The sequence below is a fragment of the Trypanosoma conorhini genome, assembly GCF_003719485.1.
Source record: "Trypanosoma conorhini strain 025E chromosome Unknown Tco_14.4_contig_00018, whole genome shotgun sequence".
Classification (NCBI taxonomy): domain Eukaryota; phylum Euglenozoa; class Kinetoplastea; order Trypanosomatida; family Trypanosomatidae; genus Trypanosoma; species Trypanosoma conorhini.
This window is the reverse complement of record NW_021704105.1, coordinates 5,356-26,862: the sequence shown is the minus strand read 5'-3', so window position 1 is coordinate 26,862 and position 21,507 is coordinate 5,356. Positions and strand designations below refer to the sequence as shown.

At 53.9% G+C, this 21,507-nt stretch overlaps 7 protein-coding genes across 7 annotated transcripts, besides 8 other annotated features; all 7 read left to right on the top strand.

The window, feature by feature from the left end:
* Positions 1-240: 240 nt before the first annotated feature.
* Positions 241-264: a microsatellite.
* A 947-nt stretch (positions 265-1,211) lies between these two features.
* Positions 1,212-2,264, top strand: Tco025E_00705 (uncharacterized protein; the record flags this gene model as incomplete). The annotated part of the gene is made up of 1 exon (XM_029367645.1): positions 1,212-2,264. One exon carries the CDS (start codon positions 1,212-1,214, stop codon positions 2,262-2,264), a length of 1,053 nt encoding a protein of 350 aa, XP_029232227.1.
* A 72-nt stretch (positions 2,265-2,336) lies between these two features.
* Positions 2,337-2,357: a microsatellite.
* Positions 2,358-2,804: 447 nt separating this feature from the next.
* Tco025E_00704 (uncharacterized protein) lies at positions 2,805-10,994 on the top strand (the record flags this gene model as incomplete). The annotated part of the gene is made up of 1 exon (XM_029367644.1): positions 2,805-10,994. The coding sequence occupies one exon, from the start codon at positions 2,805-2,807 to the stop codon at positions 10,992-10,994; it is 8,190 nt and encodes a 2,729-aa protein (XP_029232226.1).
* Positions 10,995-11,032: 38 nt separating this feature from the next.
* Positions 11,033-11,066: a sequence feature (A-rich).
* Positions 11,067-11,409: 343 nt separating this feature from the next.
* Positions 11,410-11,444: a microsatellite.
* A 27-nt stretch (positions 11,445-11,471) lies between these two features.
* Positions 11,472-14,294, top strand: Tco025E_00703 (DNA polymerase I-like protein A; the record flags this gene model as incomplete). Its single annotated transcript, XM_029367643.1, has 1 exon — positions 11,472-14,294. The coding sequence occupies one exon, from the start codon at positions 11,472-11,474 to the stop codon at positions 14,292-14,294; it is 2,823 nt and encodes a 940-aa protein (XP_029232225.1).
* A 174-nt stretch (positions 14,295-14,468) lies between these two features.
* Positions 14,469-14,492: a microsatellite.
* A 129-nt stretch (positions 14,493-14,621) lies between these two features.
* Tco025E_00702 (uncharacterized protein) lies at positions 14,622-14,960 on the top strand (the record flags this gene model as incomplete). Its single annotated transcript, XM_029367642.1, has 1 exon — positions 14,622-14,960. The coding sequence occupies one exon, from the start codon at positions 14,622-14,624 to the stop codon at positions 14,958-14,960; it is 339 nt and encodes a 112-aa protein (XP_029232224.1).
* Positions 14,961-15,189: 229 nt separating this feature from the next.
* Tco025E_00701 (chaperone DnaJ protein) lies at positions 15,190-15,984 on the top strand (the record flags this gene model as incomplete). Its single annotated transcript, XM_029367641.1, has 1 exon — positions 15,190-15,984. One exon carries the CDS (start codon positions 15,190-15,192, stop codon positions 15,982-15,984), a length of 795 nt encoding a protein of 264 aa, XP_029232223.1.
* Positions 15,985-16,731: 747 nt separating this feature from the next.
* Positions 16,732-17,340, top strand: Tco025E_00700 (uncharacterized protein; the record flags this gene model as incomplete). The annotated part of the gene is made up of 1 exon (XM_029367640.1): positions 16,732-17,340. The coding sequence occupies one exon, from the start codon at positions 16,732-16,734 to the stop codon at positions 17,338-17,340; it is 609 nt and encodes a 202-aa protein (XP_029232222.1).
* Positions 17,341-17,393: 53 nt separating this feature from the next.
* Positions 17,394-17,419: a microsatellite.
* Positions 17,420-17,444: a microsatellite.
* Positions 17,445-17,464: a microsatellite.
* Positions 17,465-17,526: 62 nt separating this feature from the next.
* Tco025E_00699 (uncharacterized protein) lies at positions 17,527-21,417 on the top strand (the record flags this gene model as incomplete). The annotated part of the gene is made up of 1 exon (XM_029367639.1): positions 17,527-21,417. The coding sequence occupies one exon, from the start codon at positions 17,527-17,529 to the stop codon at positions 21,415-21,417; it is 3,891 nt and encodes a 1,296-aa protein (XP_029232221.1).
* Between the last annotated feature and the right edge of the window lie 90 nt (positions 21,418-21,507).

Here is a 21,507-nt window from a genome sequence, read left to right as displayed (position 1 = left end):
GAAAAGAGGGAGTAACTCTGCGTGCTTGCAAAGAAGGCCGCACGGACAGAGAACCAAGCAAAGAGTAACGCCAAGTGAGAAACGGTGGCAGCTTCTGCGTAGAAAACGTGGTTGTGCCTATGGGGTGCAGAGGGACTCTTTGGGCATATGCACCTACTTCTGTGCGTAGTTACATGTTGAGAGTGTATATTATTTTTAGTTGCCTTCTTTGCAGTTACTAATCTTTTTTTTGGATGGTGGTTTTTTCTTTTTTTTTCTTTTTTTGTCGGCATCCTTGGTAACGGTTGCAGGCACGACGTATTTCATCCATGCCGCGCCGCCCTGCAAATTCTATAGACACATCCTCTTCACTTCTGGGCTATAAGTCTATTTATTTTTCCCTTCCATGGTTGATTCTCTTCTTGAGTGGAAATCTTCAGAAAGTGAGCTGGATGTAAGTGTCTTTTTTTTTTTACTCTTGGTTTGTGTTATAGGTCGCTTCTGAAATTCCCGCTCGTGCCGCTGCTGCCCTCTGGCGGATAAGGGAGAGGGCGATGGGGCTCTTGTAGATATCCCCATCACCCGCTTGTAGTGAAGTTATTCACAATTATTTTTCTCCTGCTTGCATTTGAGATTTTCTGCGTTGACAGCTGAAATGCGCCGCGTGTGCGATATAGCTGACGGCTGGATGAATAGAGAAGCCGCAGGAGCGGAAAGGGGAAAATGGTAAAGTGAGTTTTCACGTTAATGCAAGGAGGAACACGTTACGCAACGTGTTTTGCCTCGCAGTCCCGCTAGCTCGACCCTGTTTTATCGGTGCATTTTGTTTCTTCCTTTCCTTTGCGTGCGGGGAGGGAGGGGCCTTCACAGGTGGATGCGCGTGTGCTTGCTGCGAATCCAACCTCGTCGGGGGGCGATGCAAGGCACGACGAAAACGGTTTTTTTTCTTTGTAAACATTTTCATTACGTTGAGTTTGTGCAGTGACTGAATGGAATAGGTCATGCCTCTCTCTCTCTCTCACACACCCATTCATGGCTGCCTTCCCCCCCCCCTTGCCTTTTTGTCGCCGTTGCGCCCCCACTTGCTTTCATTGCTCCCGGCGGACATGCACCCCTTTACTTGCGTGGCGAGAGTTTACAGTAGTTGGTCATCGCTTCTCTCCTCCCTATTTTCCCCCATTCATTGCCTCACGGTGGCCACGTGTTTGTTGCTCACATAACAACAGCAACTCATGACGGGTTGCTGGTCTTTTGACCGAGTGGCTGAGGGACTCCTCTTTTCCGACCTGCGCCAGCTCTCAAGGCGCCATCCGCAGGATGCGATGCTAGACGTCAATGGGGTGCCGCTTGCGAGGGGGCGCGCGACGGAGGTTCACACATGGCGTTCACACCACGCGTTTAGTGGCCGGTGCGGGCTCAGTGTGAAGCGGCCAACAGAGCCATCTGACAACAGAGAAGCTGCACGTCGAAATGGAGGTGGTGATGTGCCAAATCCCGAGAAGATGTCATCGTCCCATGAGTGCACGTTTTCGCGGTCCCCCGATGATTATCGTGCGTGGGAGGTGGACTTCCACTTGCAGTCCACAAGTGAAACCCCCCACGTGCTGCTCTCCGTGGCGCCTCAGTATCTCCCCTTGCAAAGCAGCGTTGTGGAGAGCGGTAGATCGTGGTGCCCACCAACGGCAGAAGAACAGGAAATGTACGACAAACGCATCCTTGAGACCCCACTTATTTGGGAGGAACCCATGACGCTTTCGGTGGATTGCACCACGAATGGCATTTTTCTCTGGAGCGACGAGTGGAGAATGTTTGGAGAAAAAATAGCTGACAGGTGTTTCTCGCGTCGAATTCAAAGCCATGTCGGGGAATATAGTGTGGACAACACGGGTCCTCGGTCGGTGGTTAGGGAAGGACCTTATGAGGCATTTGTGCGACTTAGTTGGCGTATGATGGCAGCGGGCGAATGTGACGCGTACTATGGGGAGAAACGCTCCTTCAATGATTCGTCCTTACCTAATACTTGCGTTGGCCCGCGTTATGGGGAAGTGTCCGTTTTTCTTCGCACGAGTAACTTAGACCAAGAGGACGAGGTTGCGTCGGTAATGCGGCAACGTGACGGAGGTGGAACTGTGAGGGCACGTGGTGGAGAGAGTGTGAGCAGTGGAGCACAAGTGTGGGAGCGTGCTGGGGGATGTGCCGTGCCCGGAGATGATGTTCCTGATGAAATGTACTTTGCTCCGTATGTGACACTCATGGATGCTGGTGACGAAGCGATCCTCCTCTAGAGTTGCGCCCTACGCACCTTCCGAGAAGACTGTCGCGTACGTATTTATTTGTTTATTGGCGCTTTTTCTGTTTATATATATATATATATATATGTGTGTGTGTAAGCAGAAGTAGTGTGGTGTTTTGACTTTGACGTGCTCATTGCGAAGAGCTGCAGCAGTTGGGGGAGGGAGGAGGTGTGCCGGTGAGTTATCATCGCCCTTCCCGCTTTTTAAGCTTGCTTATGGACTTGAGCACCGAGTAAAAAGTGCGGCTCGCAAGGAACAGAAGTCTCAGCGCAGCCCCTTTGCTGCGCACCCCCGCTCCCTGACGCGCAGCATTAGCAGTACGGGCTTCAGTTGTATGACCACGTGGCTAATATTATGCTTTTCTGCGCTCTGTCACTCCTGAACTTTTGTAGTCCTTTCCCCCTCACTCCCTTATGAGTCTTCCAAATGCGATGCACGCACAAAAAAAAAGGCGAGGGCGAGGGAAGGGCTAGAGAGCTCACATTGCGTCGAAAGGCTACACCTTCAAACTGCACGCGCTTGCAGTGGGGAATGCGTATGCCGTGCATCGGTGAGGCGTCGCGGCTGTGCGCGCCGCAACTGCAGTGCGTTCTTCTCGCCGTATTTTATCTTCACTGCCTCTTTATACCGGCACTCTTGGGCCAAAACGTCATTGCGGCTCTCCTCCTTGTTTTGAATCTCATATTTGCCGCACGTTACGAGGGCCATCGGCTTCGACACCGCACATCACACGATGGGGACGCTGGGAATGACGGCGTTGAGGATGTCCCGACACGATTCCCCGCAGGAGAAAGTACGTCGCTGCTTCCAATTCTTCTTCCCCCTCGATATTTGTTGTATGTGAGTCTCTTTATTTCCTGCATCCAGTTGCTTCTTGCCGCCACCCTTGGTTGGCTGCTCGGGCACCCAACTCTGCGACAGGAAGGGACAAAGGCAGTGCTTAATAGCTTTGGGGTGTGGGGAGGGAAGGACTTCTTCCCACTCACCGTGAACGTCGTGTCATCTGTCTTTTTAGCTGCCACAAGTGCAGGGCTCTGTGTGATCCTCCGCCAGCAACACTTTAAACCTTCGCTGGAGCCCAACCGCTCGTTTCATCGCAGCTCCCTGCTGTGCCTTGCCGTCCTCGCAACGTTTACCTCCTCTACCTATCCCGCTTACGACCACACGCCCGTGTTTGCTGCGCCTTTCTTGCTTATGATCTCATTTCTGCTTCCACTGTTTCTCCGTGAACGAATTCGCGTTGTGGAGGTGACCGCGAAAGGGTGTGCTCTGCTGGGCCTCTTACTGCTCGTGGGAGGACTCTCGGCGCAGTCGCCGGTTGTGCAGCGGCTTCTTCTTGAGCACCAAGAGCCTAGTGAGGCGTGGAGCATCTTGTGGTATGAGCGCAATTGGGTAAAGGTATTTCAACGTGTTACGGTTCTTCGAAAAGGAGTTCAGTTTTTGCTGCTGACGTACACCATCTTGGCCGCACGCTATGTACACGGAAGTTGGCGCTGCATCTCAATGCGGGAGTTGGAGGAACATAGGGAATATTTTTATGACCCACCGTTTTTGCTGTGGCAAATCTTCACTGTACGATACCCGGCGCAGGTGAAGAGAATGCAGCGGTTAGTGGGGCATTACTTACCGCGAGCCACCGTACCATTAATGATATTTTTAAGCTTTATGGTCATGGATCTCGTGTCCGTCCTGATGATTATAACCTCTCTATTTGGTTTTGTGTTATCGTCCGGAGCCTATGTGGTGGTGCTTCCGTTCTGCTACGTGGCAGTTGCGGCTGGGGTCGTGCTTGAATTTGTGGCCACCGTAGACAGTCGCTTGCAGCAGCTATGCTTTATGGTTTATGTGGGCACGGGCATGTCCGCCTTTGTAACACGTCTCGCTCAGTGTGGCGTTAATTCCCTACTCGTCCTGGCTGTGTGCATGTTTCGTGCGAATCCCACTCGAAGGCAATACAGAGCGCTCGCAGAGAAGAAGGCACACATTCAAAAGGCATTTGCTCGTCTTCATGGCCACCTGGAGGAGACACGGTGGATGTTTGAGCAGGTGTGCGATTCTGCCACAGGGACGGTGAGTCGTGGCAGCTTTGCCTTTCTCGTAGGACAGGTGGTGCAGACAACACACCTCAAGGAAACGGACGTGGACTCACTTTGGCGCTTCTTGACGGCAGGTGAGTCGGTTCTCCTGCATAGTGGCCCAGAAGTAACCCCAACGGGAAATCAGGGTGCCTTGGACGCTGTAGTGAATTCCGACACGGTACGCAACCCGCCAAGCAACCTCCCCACCGCTCGCAATGGCGAGCGAGAGGCCTCGGTGCGGTGCGCGGAGTCAACCGGCGGCGTCAGAGACGATGGCAACGAAGAAGCAGCAGCGGATGTGGAGGCCTGGGATAAAACTAAAAAACGTTGTAGTCCCAGTTGTTGCACGGGTGCTGTGGAGGGAAGGTGCACATCTGGGGAGAAGGAAGTGTTGTCGAGGGAAGCATTCACAACGACCCTGGTCCAAGGCCTTCAGTCTGTGGAGGAGTACGTGCGCCATGCTGGGCCCGCAGACAACTCGGAAGATGAAAGTCGACGGCAGCGCCGATGGTGGCCAGGGCGACGCACCGATGCGTTCTGCTCTACAAGGTGTGCCGCTGGGTCACCTGGTGGCAGCATCGCCTATCTTGATTTTCTTGTGTTGGTGAGTGAGGTTGAGTCGTACCGAATGCAACACTGTAGCAGAGCGTATGTGGCGGCAGCAATGCTAAGGCAAATTATTTACCTCAACACCTCAACACTTTCCCTTGTTGCCATGTTCGCTGTCTCTATGGCAGTTCAACAGCTGGATATCCTTAACGGCATGTACCTGTTATTTTTTCTTGGTCTGGCGTGTGCGCCACGGTATATCTTGCACTGTTGGCCTATCATAGTTGCATACACGACGCTGCATATTGCAGGCCTTTTTATCGTCATGGTCTACAACGCCAGCTATCATCCAAATGTTGCACCTTCTGCCTGGATGGAGGTCACTGGCATCTTCATTAGCAGGAACCCTTTTCTCCTGCTGGTGTACTTTTTCCTGCTTCTGCTGGCGGTGCTGCAAATGCGGTTTTCGAGGCGAGAATTGAGTGCGGAGTTCACCATTCGAGAAGTACTTGAGCGAATGGAATGGCGCTGCTACATGGCATGTGCCTTTTTCCCACAGTTTCACCAAAATGTATTGATTTTGTCAACAGCCCTTCTTCTTGTGATGATGACGCTGTTCATTCCTCATAATGTGTTTATTGCCGGGTTTGCGCTCCTGTTCCTCCTCTACCTCTCCCTCGGTGCGTATTCGCAGCTTGCGGAGAGTGGCACGCTGCTCGTGCTGGGGAGCTACAACGTCATGGTGTTGTTTATCAGTGCCCTCTACCACGTTCCAGTCATCTCAAACGCTTTTGCTGAACAACTTTCTCATGTTGCCGTCTGCCATAACATCACGGTGCGGAACTGTGCCTTGGAAGTTGGTCTCTCACTGAATAATCAATTTGGTGCCGTCTCGTTGGAACTTCTTCCGTGGTATCTGGCGGCGGCACTTTGTGTTGCGCTTTGCCGGCATCGGTTCGGGGCCCTTGCACGAGGCAGAAATAGACGTCAGGAGGAAGGCGACCACGGCAGAGGTGCAGAAGCGATGGAAGATCTGAATGCGCCCCTGATTGCGAGCCGTGGCAGGGCGCGTGAGGAGGAAGAAGAAGACGACGCGGAGGAGGAGGTGGAAACAATGAGGAGCAATCCTGCCCTGCATGCGGGGAACTCGTTTATGCAAAACGACGGGGAAAATTGGATGGAGTTGTTTTTCTGCAGCTACATAGAAATGCGCGGTACTTTTCTTGGGCGCTGTGTTCCATTGGCTTTTGAGGTCTCACGGTACCTTTCCCTTGGCCTTGCCTGCATTCGCAAGCTGGGCGCAAGAAGGGGTGAGCTGCTGCTGTGGGCCTCGCTCTTGTATGCGAGTTTAGCCGACTTTTCCGTCCTGGGGGCGGCCTTCATGGCACTCTTCTTGACCGACTCCCGCGGCATACCTGTGGTGATTGTTGCTGTTGCTAGCATGGCGCTGAATTACGTGTATCCGTTTTTCTTTATTCCGGAGGTTCCTCTCTCTGCCAGTGCCAGCCGCTTCTTTGGTCTGCAGAAACGTGAGAGTGGAGAGAGATGGAGTATTCTGTCGCCCCTCCTGGTCTGCGCCGCGGCGGTGTTTTACGCGCACACGAAGAAGTGCCGAAGCGATCGGCATCAACAGGACGCGCAGCGACAAGGGCGAATGAGTGAGAATCCACGTCATCGCGTCCATGCAGCGCATGATGAGATGCAGTCGACGCATAAAAACGAAGAGCTTCGAACAACGTATGTGCCGTTTGCGGACTCTCAGGAGCAGAGCGAGACGGTGCGTGGAGTGCGTGCGCCCCAAGTTGGCTTTGTTACCCTCCACCAGCACCTGATTTTTATGTGGAGTTACTTTCGAACCCGATTTTTGCTGGATGCCGCCTTTGAATTAACGGTTCTTGTTGTAGTACTCGGTCTCGCCCTTACGCTGGATCATGCTACGGGCCTGGTTTTTATTCTTGAGTTTTTTCTGATGTGGTTAATTGGGCGTGTGCGGAGTACGACAGAGTTCCGCTACGCAATGCCCCAGGAGCTTCTCATGGTGCTCGCGCTGGCTGGCTCCTACCTTGTCCGCCTCGGGCTGCCGGAGGGGTGGGTAGGCGTTTCCGTCCTGCACCCAGAGGAGTGTGGTGCGTGGGACCACTACTTTGGCTGCCGTCTTCCGCTGCACCACTTTGTCCTCATGACTGCAGTAGTGGTGATGCAACGCTGCATGCGACAGGGGATTGCGGAGGTGCGGGCAACCATTCCATCTGTGGAGGGCGCCCTTGAGCTCGGAGAGCTCCTCTGCAAGAAGGCAAAAGCGGTGGAGGACTGCCAGAAGCTTCTCCGCGCCGACATCGAAAACGTCCTGCCTGTCTCCTCACGCGACATTATAAGAAACCCAAGGACACTGTTTGAGCTCGTAATTTCTCTGTCTTGCGTGTTTTTACCAGCTGCGGCACTTGCATTCGTGCAGGGCGTCGCGATGTCGTCACTGCTGGGAGTCTTGGAAATTGTGGCCTCGCTCTGGATCCTCACCTTCAAGCGGTACCTTGCGTGGCGTTCGCACAAAATTTGGCCCTTCTTTACGCTGTTTCTCTTTCTGACCTTTGTCCCCCAGCTTGTGGCGCGTCTTCCACTGTCGCCTCCGGCTATGACCCGCACAGGGAACTTGATGTTTTCCCTTGGCTTCTCTCCCTGGTCGCAGGGGACCATCGTGGGACAGGCGCTGGTGCTCTTCTTGGCGGTGGTGCAGCAACGCTTCTTCAGTGAGTTCTTCTTTGCGGCCTACCTCATTGGCCTCTGCAAGGGCTCGTTGGCGGCTGTGGGGCGGCACAAAGAGATGATCGGCCATTTTCGTCGCAGGGACGCGGCGATGCGGCGTCAAATACACACGCAGGAGGCGGCACTGAGGCGGAAACTGGAAGAGCTTTTCGCGGAACGAAACATGCACGCGCGCCGCGTCGAACCCGAAACTGAGGCCCCGACGGTCACGGGGAGGGAGGACGACGAAGCAGAAAAGGGGGAGAAAAGAGGGGAGCTCTCAAGTGGAAGGGTGTGGCTCCCCACAGCGGGGAGTTCGCGTGCTAGGAGTCCATGGAGTGCCGCGTCGCGGTCAGACACCTGCCTTGACGCGCCGAAGACAACAGAAGAACGCCAGTCCGAGACGCATCAACAGGCGCCCACGGGGGCGGACGCTGGTTGCCCTGGCCCCGCGTCCAACGGGGAGGCGAGTGACGGTGCCGCGGAAAAAGTTGCCTCCCCCATCCACGAAGAAGATAAGGAGGGGATCTTTGGTAAATTGTCGGAGGCGATCGGAGAGTGGTTGGAGCAGCTCGTGCAGTATCTTTCCTCCCGCACGTATCGCGGAAAGGCGCCTCGACGGACATACTCCCAGGGCTACCGCCTACTGGTTGCATTCACGCAATTCCTATTGCGTAGATCGTCCCACGTGTGCTACATTTTGTTCATGCTTAACTATGCGCTTAGCGGCACGCTGCTGGATATGCTCCTCTCCCTCTCTGCAGCACTCTATGGCATGCTTATTTTGCCGTGGTCGGGGCGGTGCTACTGGCGAAATGCCCTCATCTATAACGTTGTCTCCATTCTTGCCAAGTGTGTCATGCAAGTCGTTATTCAAAATTTTGCCATTCATCCCACCGTGCTGTATTTGCTCTCTGCCTCTGTGTTGGACATTGGCCTGGACCGAACCGCGCCCTCCTCTCGTGCCATGACGCTGGATATTGTGATGGACTTTATTGTCTTTCTCGGCATCATTCTGCATCTACAGCTGTGCTCCGATTACGGCGTATTTGCCAAAGAGCATGAACTGGCACGCAGACCCAGCGAGGGTGAGGAAGAAGCAGGGGAAGTCCACAAACCTCATCCTCACCGTGAACAGGGAAACGCGGCGAGCAGAAGTGGGTCTTTCGATGAGGATGCGGAGAAGTGTGACCTTTCGCGCGCTGCGGGTACGATGTCTGAAGAAGAACGGACACATCAAACACCTTCAGCTCAGAATTTGAAGACGAATACTAAAGAGGGGGAGAGCACTAGTATTAATACTAACAATAATGACTATAATGGTAGTGGACATTACTCCACGTATCAAACATGGCGAGACAGGGCCACCCACAAAAGCGGAGTGGTGCATAATTACTGGAGCAATGTATGTACGCGTCACGGAACCGGATCCGACTGCTACACGCTTCAATTCTGGTCGGACAGCGTATCGCTTATTGCTTTTGCTGTGGTTTACTTTATTCTAGCAGGTGATTCTAGTGGTAGCATTCTCCACAGCGTGCAGCAGGATCTTCTTCCTGGACCACTCGTACTCATCCTCTTTGTGGGTGTTTTGTTGGTGGCAGCCGAGCGTATCGTGTATGTGTTGCATTCGGTTCAGCTCAAATTCGGCCTTCATTTTCTGACAACGCTGGCGTACCATTGTCTCTTCATGGCCTGGCGTCTCACACTCGCCCATCGTACCACCACGCCAGCAGTCATGCTTCTGTTAATAAGGTTTTTTTCCTTAATAATGAGCGCCTTGCAGTTGCAGCAGGGGTTTCCGCTTCACCGTAAGCACGACCCTTTCACAACACATACGAACATTTTCCATTATTTGGGTCATGTTGTGTATCGTTCCATACCATTCCTCTTTGAACTACGGCTTTTGCTCGACTGGTCGGTGTCCCCCACAGCGCTGAAGTTGCAGCACTGGATGTTCCTCGAGGATGTGCACCACACAGTGTATATGCGCTACGTCGACATCAGCGACTTGGCGTGGACAAGCCCCAAGAAGGGACGCCAATTCCCCTTCCTGGTCAGAGGTTACCAAGGCGTTGTGGGTTTCGCCGCGTGCCTCCTCGTCTTATTCTTTCCTCTGGCGTTGTACTCCACCTTTAGCCCAAACGTTGCTCCGAACCTGGTGAAGTCATGGCGGACAAAGATGCTATTTGGTACAACGTCACACTTTTACGCGGCCGAAGGCACCGATGTTCCTCTTTCGCCTACCGTGCTTCCCGAACTTTGGAATGCGCTACCGATGCTGCGGCAGGATGGGTACGGATCCGGCGGCTTGTTGCAGCTGCTGGTGTTCCCAAGCTGCAGTGCCGAGGTGTGGAGTGCCACGCCGGAAACACGACTGCTGTTGTTAGGTCAGCTCAACGCGGCCGCAAAGAACGAGACCGTGTTTGTCATACATAAGCAGGATGACGTCGTGCGGAGGGTGGCCTCCGCAGGGGCGACACGACGGCTTCGTGTCAGACGGCAGTACGTGGTTCCGTGGGGTGCCGTGGTAAGGCTGCGGGACGCATTGGAGAAGCTGCACCTTTTGCACGCTTCGCGACGTTTGAGAGACGATGAGGAAAGGTCTAATTCCACAGCCACGCTGAGGTATGAGGCTAGCGAGTGGATACCTTTACCGCAGTTTTATGATCCGTTTGTGGACAACTTACCAAGTGCTGTGGTGGTGAAGGAGAGGGTACGGGGGGAGTGCGAGGTACAGCTCAACAGTGTTGGGGGCAGTGACGGCAAAGCTCCTCCAGTTTTGTATTGGTGTGTCCGTTGCCGCCGCTTTGCGAATCTGACTGGCGGCCCAACCGACATGGCATGGAATGGGGATGGCGTGAAGCAAATTGGATCCGCGTCTGAGGCGGGTGCGGCAAGACGAAGCAAGGCACCGTGGATGAGGGCGACCAACGAGAGTAATATGACCAATCTTTTTGAGGTTGTGGCATCGTCAGATGTTGCTCTTGATTCCTCCCTTGTGTTTCTGCCTAACACGGGGATCATTGCGCTCTACACAACCTTTATTTTGGCGCTTGGGACGTTTCTGCGCAACGCTGTCACGGGCTATGCGCATCGTGTGGTGTTGATGCAAGTGGCAAATCCCGACCCCATTGCGGAGTTGCTGCGATACATTTACATGACACGGTCCTTGGCCAGTAATGGTTACGTGGACAGTCTTTTACTGGAGCAGCAGCTCTTTTTTGAGCTAGTGGATATGCTTCGCTCGCCCGAGCGTGTGTTGAGCCTCAGTGGTCGCCGCGTGAATGACTACGACGCCTGTGGCAGATTTCAGAATCAACTAAAGAAGTCAAGTGAAAGCCCGTTTTGAGGGATAAAAGCGAGGAATGGCTGTTTGTCTAGTATTGGTTATTTATTCATATATTTTTTTTGATGTTTATTTTTGTGCTGCATATGAAATCTCATTTTGTTACTATTTTAATTTGTTTTCCAAATATTTACAGGGCGCCCTCCTCTTCTGGTCTTGTGTCGCTGCGGTTCCATCTACTACTATCGCCTCCTATTCCACTCTCCGTCGGCCGTGGGGAGGGAGTGCTATTGGGGAGTCTCTTTGGGAAGAAGTCCCTTCTCGAGTGAGCGCATTTGCTGCATCTTCCCTGGTTTATTCACGCCGTGTCTTTGTTTATTGTACCGTTTTTGTTGCCCCTCTTTTCTTCTGTGTTTTGGGTGCATTTTGCCCCCCATGTCCTTCACCTTCGTCGGAGACACACACACACTCACACTCCGAGAGAGAGACAGAGAGAGAGAGAGAGAGGGAGAGGAAGGATATACACCTGCCAGTGCCACCATGTCGTCCCGAGGGCAGCCGCAGTACCGCTACGTGCCGGTTGAACTCTCCCACGTGGGACGCGCAGACGGCAGCAGCGGGGCGGGACTCAGTACTTCCGAGAATCTGCAGAAGTGGCAGGCATTCGGCCTCAACACGGGTGCTATGCATGGGCTCTCACCGGCCGCTCAGCCAAAGCAGAGCGCTGGACGACCTGTGCATCACCACCTTGTGGAGGAGGAGGCCGAGGAGGAGGAGGTGATGGTGGTGGCGGAGTGCAATCAGAGAATGGACGCTGGTGCCGTGGAAGCGGAGAAGCAGCAGCAAACGAAGCAGAAAAATATGGAGGGAAGCTCTGTATCGGCCATTCATCGGAAGCTGTTTGAGCTCTCCTCACGTGTTGGGGAGGCGGCGAAGGAAGCCAAAAGTCTGGCCTCCGCCCGACGTGGGCCGCCAAGTAAACAAAGCAGCCGCAGCACGAATAGAAAGGCGGCGGGTGATCCTGGCGGTGGTGGTGGCGTTGCGACTACGGCGACCGCTTTGGCTGCGGCGTTTGCGGGAAAACGTCTCAGCGAACGCGGGGATGGGTTGGAAGAACAACACGCAAGCAAGCGAAAGTCCGCTCCTAGTGAGGGTAGAGCTTCCACCGCCGTGGAAGATACGACCCCACACGAGCAACAAGAAAAGGGACAGAAGAAGAAGAAGTCAAACACCCGAAATTCCCGTGCAGCAACTACTCCCAATCGAAGGACTAAGGTGCCACAGCGACGAGCGTTGTTTTCGATGCCCGCTGAACCACTGTCCATCTCCCGTCAGGCTGAGCCCGTGGCCTTCAAGGAGCTGGACAGTAGTACGGCTCTCTTTGAGGATGTGCAGGCGACACTGAAGGATCCAGATCGTATTCAGGCTCCGACACTTTTTGTGGCGTTCATCCTACACGAGGGAGAGACGAACTTCTCCATTTCCGCAGCTACGCATGGGAAGGTTCACTTTTTGCGCGGAATTAACCCTGAGGTGAGTCATCTGAAGGCGCATCTCTTCGTCCTTCGCTGGAAAGATGATGTATTCGTCCTGCCTGCTTCCGTTGCTCTAGTGTTTCTGGTGCGTGTTACGGAAGAACTCCCTGGAGTTGAACTTGTGACGTTCAATGCCCCATCACTGCTACTTCTACTTCTCTCCTACAGGCAGGGCAATTTCTTTACCTCATGCGTCTCAGATATTCGTCTCATGTCGTGGATGTTGCAGCCCTCAGCTGGTACGGATGCCTTCACCGACTATGACGTATTGCTTCAGTCCTGTCAAAATCAACTTGGTCCTGCCACAGGGCTGGGAAACATGGAAAATTGGACAGTGAAGGAACTGGTTTCGCATCGAGTGTATTACATGTCACCGCTTTACCGTTTACTTTATGGACAACTCGGCACGCAGGGCCTTCTTCCGTCGTTCCTTAAACAGGAAAGGCGTATATCACTTCTATGTGCTGCCATGAAACTCAATGGCTTCTCCGTCAACTTGTCAGAGGTGGAGGGTTTCAAGGCGCGTTGCACCGCCAGGATGGAAGAACTCCGGCGTGCCGCCCAGAAGCTTGTCCCCTCGATGCCAGATTTTAACATGCAGAACCTGGATGAGTGCAGAGCGGCAATTTACGAAGTTCTGCAACTAGGCATACACCTGACCCACACCAGGGGCGATGGAACAGACAGTTGCTCCCTTACTATCACGAAGAGTGGGAAGCTTTCAACCTCGGAGGAAACGTTAAGGCTTTTGGCGCCACACCATGAGTTGCCACGCTTGCTGATCGCATATCGCAAAACGGCCAAACTTCTTCAGACCTACACTGTTGGCATGATGGAAACCGCGTTTCCTCTTACTGGGGATGACAGTGAGTTTGCGGACAGTCGTGTTGGGGAGGCTGACGGCAAAGTGGACGCTGCTCACGTCAAGTGGGTCAAGTTGCACCCAAACTTTGTTCAGGAGGGGACGGACACGGGGCGGCTCTCGTGTGTGGAGCCGAACCTACAGAATCTCCCACGTGCCAGGGCAATTGCTGAAGACGACAACAGTGAACCATACGAGGCCGAAATGGCAACCTTCCGCCGTTGCTTTGCCGTACCTGCCGGGTTGACGCTGTTGTCTGTGGATTATGAACAGATTGAGTTACGGGTACTGGCCCATTTGTCTGCGGACACGGCGCTTGTGGATGCCATGACAAACGCAACGGATATTCACCGCAAGATTGCCGAGACAATCTTTAGAAAGTCACCTGTAAGTTCTGAGGAACGAACTTTGGCGAAGCGGGCCGTCTTTGGCATGCTCTACGGCGCCGGACCCCGAACCTTGGCAACGCAGATGGGTGGCTCAATGGAACAGGCACTACATGTGATGTCACTCTTCAAGTCGTCCTACCCGCATATTGATCGGTATCATCGTCGCGTGATTGAGCAATGCCGTGCCGATGGCTTTGTGCGCACGCTGAGTGGTCGCATCCGCTCCCTCCCCGACATCAACGACCGCGTCATGGCAAAGCGATCGTACGCCGAACGACAGGCGTTTAACTCCGTCGTTCAAGGAAGTGCCGCGGACGTTATGAAGCTTGCCATGCTGGCCTTGGAGCGCGACGTACTGCAGTCGCACAGTGGAGACGTGCGTTTGCTGGCGCAGGTGCATGACGAGGTTGTCCTCTCCCTCCCCACACACAAGCTGCGGGAGATTGTGCCACTCGTGACACGGAGCATGACTCACGCCGTGTCGCTGCTCGTTCCGCTCCCTGTGACGGTGAAGATTGGACAGTCTCTGGGGGAACTGGAGGACTGGACGGTGGATCATGAGCTGGGCATCCGCTAGCTGGCGATGACTCTGGCTTTCCTCCTTGCTATTGCTGCTGTTCTTGCTTGTCGGCATTCTCTTGTTGTGGTTTCTTTTACGGCTTACTTTCAGAGTCCACAGATTATTATCCTCCAGAGGAGCAGAGACAGATGCCCGTTTATGTTTACAAGTGCGGCAGTTCTTTTTTTTTTCGTTTGTGTGTGTGTGTGTGTGGTGCCTCTCATTTTGCTTCTTTCATGCACTCGCGTTCACTTGCCGCGGATCCGCTCTGTTTTCCCTTACCATTGCTATTCTCCGTGTTTTGCCTGGGACTCGGCACTACTCATTCCCGACTTTCTCGCGAAGATGAGCATCCGTGATGAACTGGTGGGGAAGCTAACCGCGGCGCTGGCCGAGCTTCAGCGGCGCCATGCCGCTTCCGTCAATGTCCCCCTTGACAGCGAATTGCTTGGGGCAGTCGCTGATTACATTGAGCAGGGTGTGGAGGGGCAGACGACGTTGCAGCGGCTACACGGAGCTCTGCTGCAGTCGGTGGCAGCTTCCGGGGACGCCATTCCTGCGGTGAAAGGAGGCGGCAGTGCAGTTGCAGGAGAGACAGGGTCGTTGGAGGACTCCGCGGAGGACCTGGGACGACGGCGTGCGGGGCGTCTTCTCGCACAGGCGCTCGCGCTACGTTTCAGTTAATGTGTTGTGTTGTGTTGCACGCGCACACAGACGCCTTTTTTTGCTTTTCTTTGCACCGCCCATTTTGTAACCCGCACACAGCCGCAGATGATGTAGTTAACTGCTTTCATTGGCGCTTTGAATAGTCCTAACGCTCGGTCTTCTTTTCTTTTTCGTTTTATCCTTCCTTCCCATTCATTGCTTCTGTTTTTTTTTTTCGTTGCTTCTGGTTTGCGCCGTAGGGCGAGAAATGGTGGGGACCGTTCACAAGCACGACCGGGTGCGGTGGGCGTGGCGCGTGCTTGGTCTAGACACAAACCCCTCCTACGACAGCATTCGTGCCGCGTATTGCAGACTCGCGGTCACGACCCACCCGGACCGCTGCACCGACCTCGGCGCGAAGGAGAAGTTTCAGGCGCTGCACGCCGCCTATGAAACGGCGCTGGAGAATCACGCACAGACGAAGAACACGGGGCGGTCCGCGAAAAATGGTGGGCGGGCTGACTTTGACTGGAGAGCGGAAGTGGCGCGTGTGCGGGAGGCGTATAGCAGCATGTTCAAGTATCAGCGTCGCCCTGAGGCGGCGGCGGCGGCGGCGGCGGCGACACCATGGTGGAAACAGAAGTCGACTCCGCCATGCGCCGCGCCCCAGCAATCACACAAGAGACGGCACTCGAATAATAAAAATGCAGCAAAAGCGCCAATGCGTGGGGCGAATGTTGCAGCAGCGGCGACAGGAATAGCGTCAGTATCAGCACCGGCAGAGGACGAAGAGTGCCGTGGGCGAGCTACTGAAGCACGTCGCCGTCGTGGCTTACCTTTGGCACAGCAGTTGATCTGCCGCATCGTGTCAAGAGAGGCAGCACGGCGAAGTGCCATAATGCGTCTTGCGCAGAATGAACGGCGGGGCATTTTTTTAAGCAGAAATGAGGAAAGGATCCGTCACGCCATAGAGAAGTGGGAAACTGCCTCCTGGGCGAATATGAACGAGCAATGGGCCGAAGTACTGACCTGCAGCGGTCACTCGCAGACGGCACTTGTGTGATAATGGGCGGATAAATTTTATTGCCTTCTCCCTAGAAAGGTTAGGGGATGCTTTGCACTCGTTGTTGTTTTTTTTTTCTCTTATGGACTACGGTTTTCCTCTTTGGAGTGCCATTTTCGCATGCCTAAACGCTCTTCTGCTCCCACCTTGGGATCTAAAGCGAGGCACATTTTATGTGCGTCTCGCTTTTACTTATTACGGTGGGACGGTGTGAACGCTGAGGCGGGTGCCACGTACTTCCTTCTTGTGGGCTGTTAGAGCGCGGGTGGACACGTGGCGCTGCTGCCGCTGCCCCAATTTCCCCCGAGCCACGGGCCTACATTCCGTGCCATGTAACAATACATACGCATTGCTTATGGGCGTACCTGATGTCACTCCACGTCCTCGTAGAATATTTCACGAAAACAAAACAGCGAGAGGAAAAAAAAAAATGTTGCAACCAAAGATGTAACTGTTTAGATGGAAACTGTTGTATTGCGTATAAATACACACTATTACCTGTTTTTCTTGTTTTCTTTTTTTCATATAATTTAATTTTCTTGGCTGATATCCCTGCACTGCGATACTGCAATGCTACCTTCCTACGTGTTGTGGGTGGATTCACTTTGTTGGAGTTGCGGTGCTATTATCTTCGTGCGGATTCGCATCGGCAGAGTGTGACGTCTTTGTTTATTTTTTCTATTTATTTCTCTCTCTCGCTCTGTCGGAATGTCATTCACGAGTCATGGGCGGGAGAATCCCGTGTGAATGGTGTGGGGGTGGGTCCTCCGCTGGCTACACCCTCGCGGCGGCAGAGAGGCAAATAATGCGCAGGAAGACACTCTGACGAATGAGACCCTGATGGAGTCGAAGCGGGAGCTGAACCGTCTTGAAAACGACATTGTGGCTATCACAGGGGCCCTCTGTCGGTGTGAGGAGATGCTGACTTTCCTCTTCCGCAAAGAGGTGCAGCTACGGGAGGGGTTTGAGGCAATCTTGATGGAGATGCATGACACTGTCTCAGGGGAGTGGGAGGAAACGATCAAGAAGAACATGGACAATATTGGCTCTCTCCAGCAGTTGCTCAGACACATCCAGCAGAATAGGGAGCAGCTACAGGATTGGGGATATCGACTCCATGTTAAACTGCAGTACCTCAAGGAGGAGAAAAAGAGTGTCGCTAAATCGGCAGATATATTGCTGTCGCGTTTGCTAGGCGGTACAAGTTTTCAACAGGTGCCGGTGGCCGAGAATGATGACGACGATGATGGGGGTTGGAGGCCCGTGGTCGCTCCGCCCCCGGTGATGGTGCGGTTTGTTGAGGAGTACCGCGACGAAGAAGAATCGAAAGAAGAGGGGAGAAAACATCTGCCCTGATGTGCTCCTCTTGCACACTCTTTTCATCACTTCCTCCTTTTTCTTTTCGTGCCTGCGTGTCTGTGTCTCTGCGTGTGCGTCTCTCTCTCTCTCTCTCTCTCTCTGTGTGTGTGTGTGCGGGTGCTCCACCGTTCCGCTTCTTCGTTGACACGCGCAACACCGCAAGGAGAAGTGGGGCGTGTCCACATGTCCCAAGACGAAGTGGCAGACAGTGATGTCAATTGCGACATGGCGGCTCGCCTTGCGGACCTCATCATCTTCCGTGACCAGGCGAAACGTCGCATCGCCGAGCTGGAGGCCACCGTGGAGGCGTTGGAGCAAACCCTATCTGAAACCCGTAGGAACGACTCTCGCCCGGGCGCCAGAATGCGGCGTCTACTCTCCGCGCCTCTACTTGACCAACCATTTAAGGAGGATGGCGTGCAGCAGATATGCAACTGGAACGAGGAGCTTGTCGGTACCGTGAACGAGCTGCGTGGGGCCATGCTGAAGATGGAGACCGAGGCCAAGATCCAGCTTGTTGTGCTCAAGGACGAGGTGGACCGACTGCGTCTGGAGAATGATTCACTGCGCCGTGAGAACAATGCGCTAAAGGAGCGGGTTGCGGATGATGTGTTACGACAACGGCAAACAAATCGTGTGGAGATGGCGTTTGAAAAGGCCAAAATTGCTTCTCGAGTCCGTGCGGCAGGGCTACGCCGCCTGGAGTGCATGGAAGCGGTGTTGATGGAGACCCATGATGATCTCTATTATGCTCAAAGGTTTGATGCGGCGAAACTTCCTGTTCGCGAAGTGACGTTTGTTATTCACGTTGTGGCGAATGGACCATCCCTACACCTGAGTGGATGGGAGTTTACGATGGCCATATACCAGGATCTTTTGCTGGGAGCGGCCAGGCAGTACAGCGGATACCACGTCTGTAGCACAAAGCAAATAGAGGTGTTTGCCTTCCACAGTGCCACAGCCGCCCTTTACTTTGCAAATGAGTGCCACATTGGGGTTGCAAATCTCCCATGGCCGACACGCACCACAGATATTCCCTTTTTTGCGCCTATTATTGACAACGGGGAGTTGCTCTACAGCGGTCCTCGCATGCACACTTGCATCTATACATGTACCCCGGGGTCAGAAGTGGACCCTATCAATGGACGGCAATTGTACTACGGGCAGGAGGTTAGGGACGCCGTCACCACGGCGTTGCAAGATGCTCCCCTCGGTGAAATGGTGGCAAACAAGACATGGGCGACAAGGATTTGCAAAGAAACAAACATTGTGAATGACGTTCACGACATTACCCCCGTAGACATCAGCCATCTCCGTGACAAATTGGGTGCTGGATGGAGCATCATAGCGGTAAAACATGCTGCGGCGGATCTGTTCTGTTCCGTTCTTCCCAAATCCCTTGAGCACCGCCGCGGGCTGCCGCCATATCAACTTGACCCTTCCCCTCTATTTTCACGTGGCATTATTGATGTGGATGCCTTGCTTCCAGAAGTTATTGCCTCCATGAAAGGCGTGTCACGGCTCACCCTTGTTGGCACTCAAAAACAGCAGCAGCAGCCGTCGTTGCCGCCGCCGCAGCAGCAGCAGCAGCAGCAAACGCAACTGCAGCTGCAGTCACAACCAAAGCTGCAGATGCAACAGCAGCAGGAAGGGTGGGTTGACGGTCTCTACCGTCAGAGGCAGCGTGCGGCTGAAAAGGGAGACACTTCTTGCACGGATGTGCTTTCACTTTATTCGCTGCGGCAGGAAAGGGAAAACATCATATGTCTTTACAAGAGGGTTGAAGCAGTTGTCGCCTTTCAGGAACAGACGGCGATGGAGGCAGAGGACTTGTATTTTGCCCGAACCCAGAACATTGACCCAGGTGAAACGTTGTACGTGTGTACAGTTGATATCGGAAGTGATGCATCCTGGCGAACGATTAGTAAGGCATCTATGAATTTGGAAGAGCATTGCCACCTGCGGGATCAACTGTTGTCGTCTGTTATTGTAAATGGGAGGAATAATTCCGGTGTTCACGTGAATGGCAACACGAAGGACATTTTCAGCTTCGCCTTTCGACGGCCAGAACATGTTCTGCGCTTTGCCGCCCAGCTTTACACCGTGGTGAGTCAGAACTGCGAAGCGCTCACCAAGTCAAACTTGTGCCTCATGAGAGCCGGTATCACGATGGGGCAGCTGCGTGTCATGAACGACGTAAAAGCCGCCACCACGACCGCCGACTGCAGGGTGGCTCCCATGCTACTTTGCCGCGGTAAAACGCTAGCTCGTTCTGGTCGTCTGTGTGAGGCGGCAGGCGACGGGGAAATTCTCGCTGCTTCCGACGTCATCCAGGCCTTCTACGCGACGAGGTCGAACCTTGCGAGCATGGAGTACAACGTGGTGCGGAATGGCGGTCTCTTTCTCGGGTCGTGCTCCGCGCTGGTGGACGTGTATTCTGTGCTGCCCAAGTCTTACGCGTTCAGGCGTAAGACACGTAAACCCTTGGGGGAGGAGGCTGGTGGAGAAGAGCCGGAAACCCCGCGTCGCTCCGTCAGGGCGGCTCTGCAGCTTAACGATCGAGTCATGGCCCGCGACGAAGTGGAGCGGCTTCTACTGCAGCAACAACAAATCCTGGAGAGGGCAGAAGCGGCAAGGATGGCCGCGGAAGACACTGCCTGGAGTCTCACCGCTCAGCAGAGCCTCCGTCTGCCGTGGGCTGTCGTTAAGAAATCCGGCGTCACATGCACGACACCAGAGTTGGGTTTCTTCTTCTGCGACGCTGCAGAAATGTTCGCACTCGCGGCTGCAATCTCAGATGAATTATACAGGGAGGTTGTGGCCCAGTACAATCACGTTGTGAAGGCTGCGGTGCTGGCTCACGATGGGTTTATCGCCAAGACAAATTCTGTCGCGGCATACATTGTTGTCTTCAACGAGCCTCAGTCTGCCTTGGAAGCGGCGCTGCAAATTCAACGCACACTTTTAACGCTGGACTGGCCACAAAAACTAATGAAATTGGAGGCCACACTTTATGTACGAAGTTCAAAGACGGGCATTATGTTGTTTAATGGTGTCCGTGCAAAAATGGCGGTCCACGTGTCTAACGATTATCAATGTAACAGAACATCTCATGGAGACGACTGCGTTTTCGTGGACGTATACGGTCCGGCTATAGAAACAGTTGCGGATGCCGGTTTTCGTGCATGCGGTGGTGAGATACTTGCGACGCCGCTTGCTCTGTCTAGCATCGGGTCAACGTTGCAGGGTTCACTGCTCCTGCTGCAGGTTGCCATGCAGGTGGCGAAAACGCAGCCGTTGAGTAAACTGGCACTTGCATCATGTGTGCCGCGGCAGTTGTGGGAGCGCCTTGATCTCTTTACCCCTCCCGCGTCGGAGTCGGAGAATACATGGCAGGAATCCAGTTCCTCGGGGAAGCATTTAAAGAAGACGGAGAAGAAAACATTATGGTGGCAGGAAGCAAACAGTTCCCAGTGTCCTCTTCCGCCCTCCCGTCAGGCGGCATGGGGGGCGAAACAAACCGCGTCCCGCGGTACCATTCCTGCCTCTGTACAAATCTCCTTGGAGGAGGTTGCAGGCTACATCAGGCGGGAACTTTCCGCCGCCGTTGACTTGAGCACGTTTCGTGAGAGTTTTTTGACCACCATCCGCGACTCTCTCGTGGGTTTGAGTAACGCCTTTCGGGCGCTAGAAGACGCATTCGCCAGGGTGAATCCAATGTCACAACCGCCATCAATGGCTCCGACAGCGGCAGCAAAGCGCTTTGACATGCCATCTAGTGACTGTGGTAATCGCATGTCCGTGACCCTTCGCTCTTCTGCAGATATTTTTAAGAAAAGGAGCCGCGGCAGCAATATCGGCACTCCACTGCCGCTGTCAAGCTCGCCTGATCCGTATAAGAATGCGCTGCATCTTTTGGACGGCACGTTGAGGGGAGCCTTGCACCGGGTGAGCCGCGCCTTAGGCGTGAGTGGCGGCGTGCATTTGTCGTCTCAGTCGAATCCCATGAGGGGGTCTAAGTCACTGTACAGTCACGGAACTTCGGGGCTTCGCAAGCCACTGAAGCCCACCTAGCATCCGCACCAGCCGATGTAAACGAGGAAAAAAAAAGGGGGAGAGGGAGTGGAAGCTCCATGACGCACCGATGCAATACTTTGACCCCCC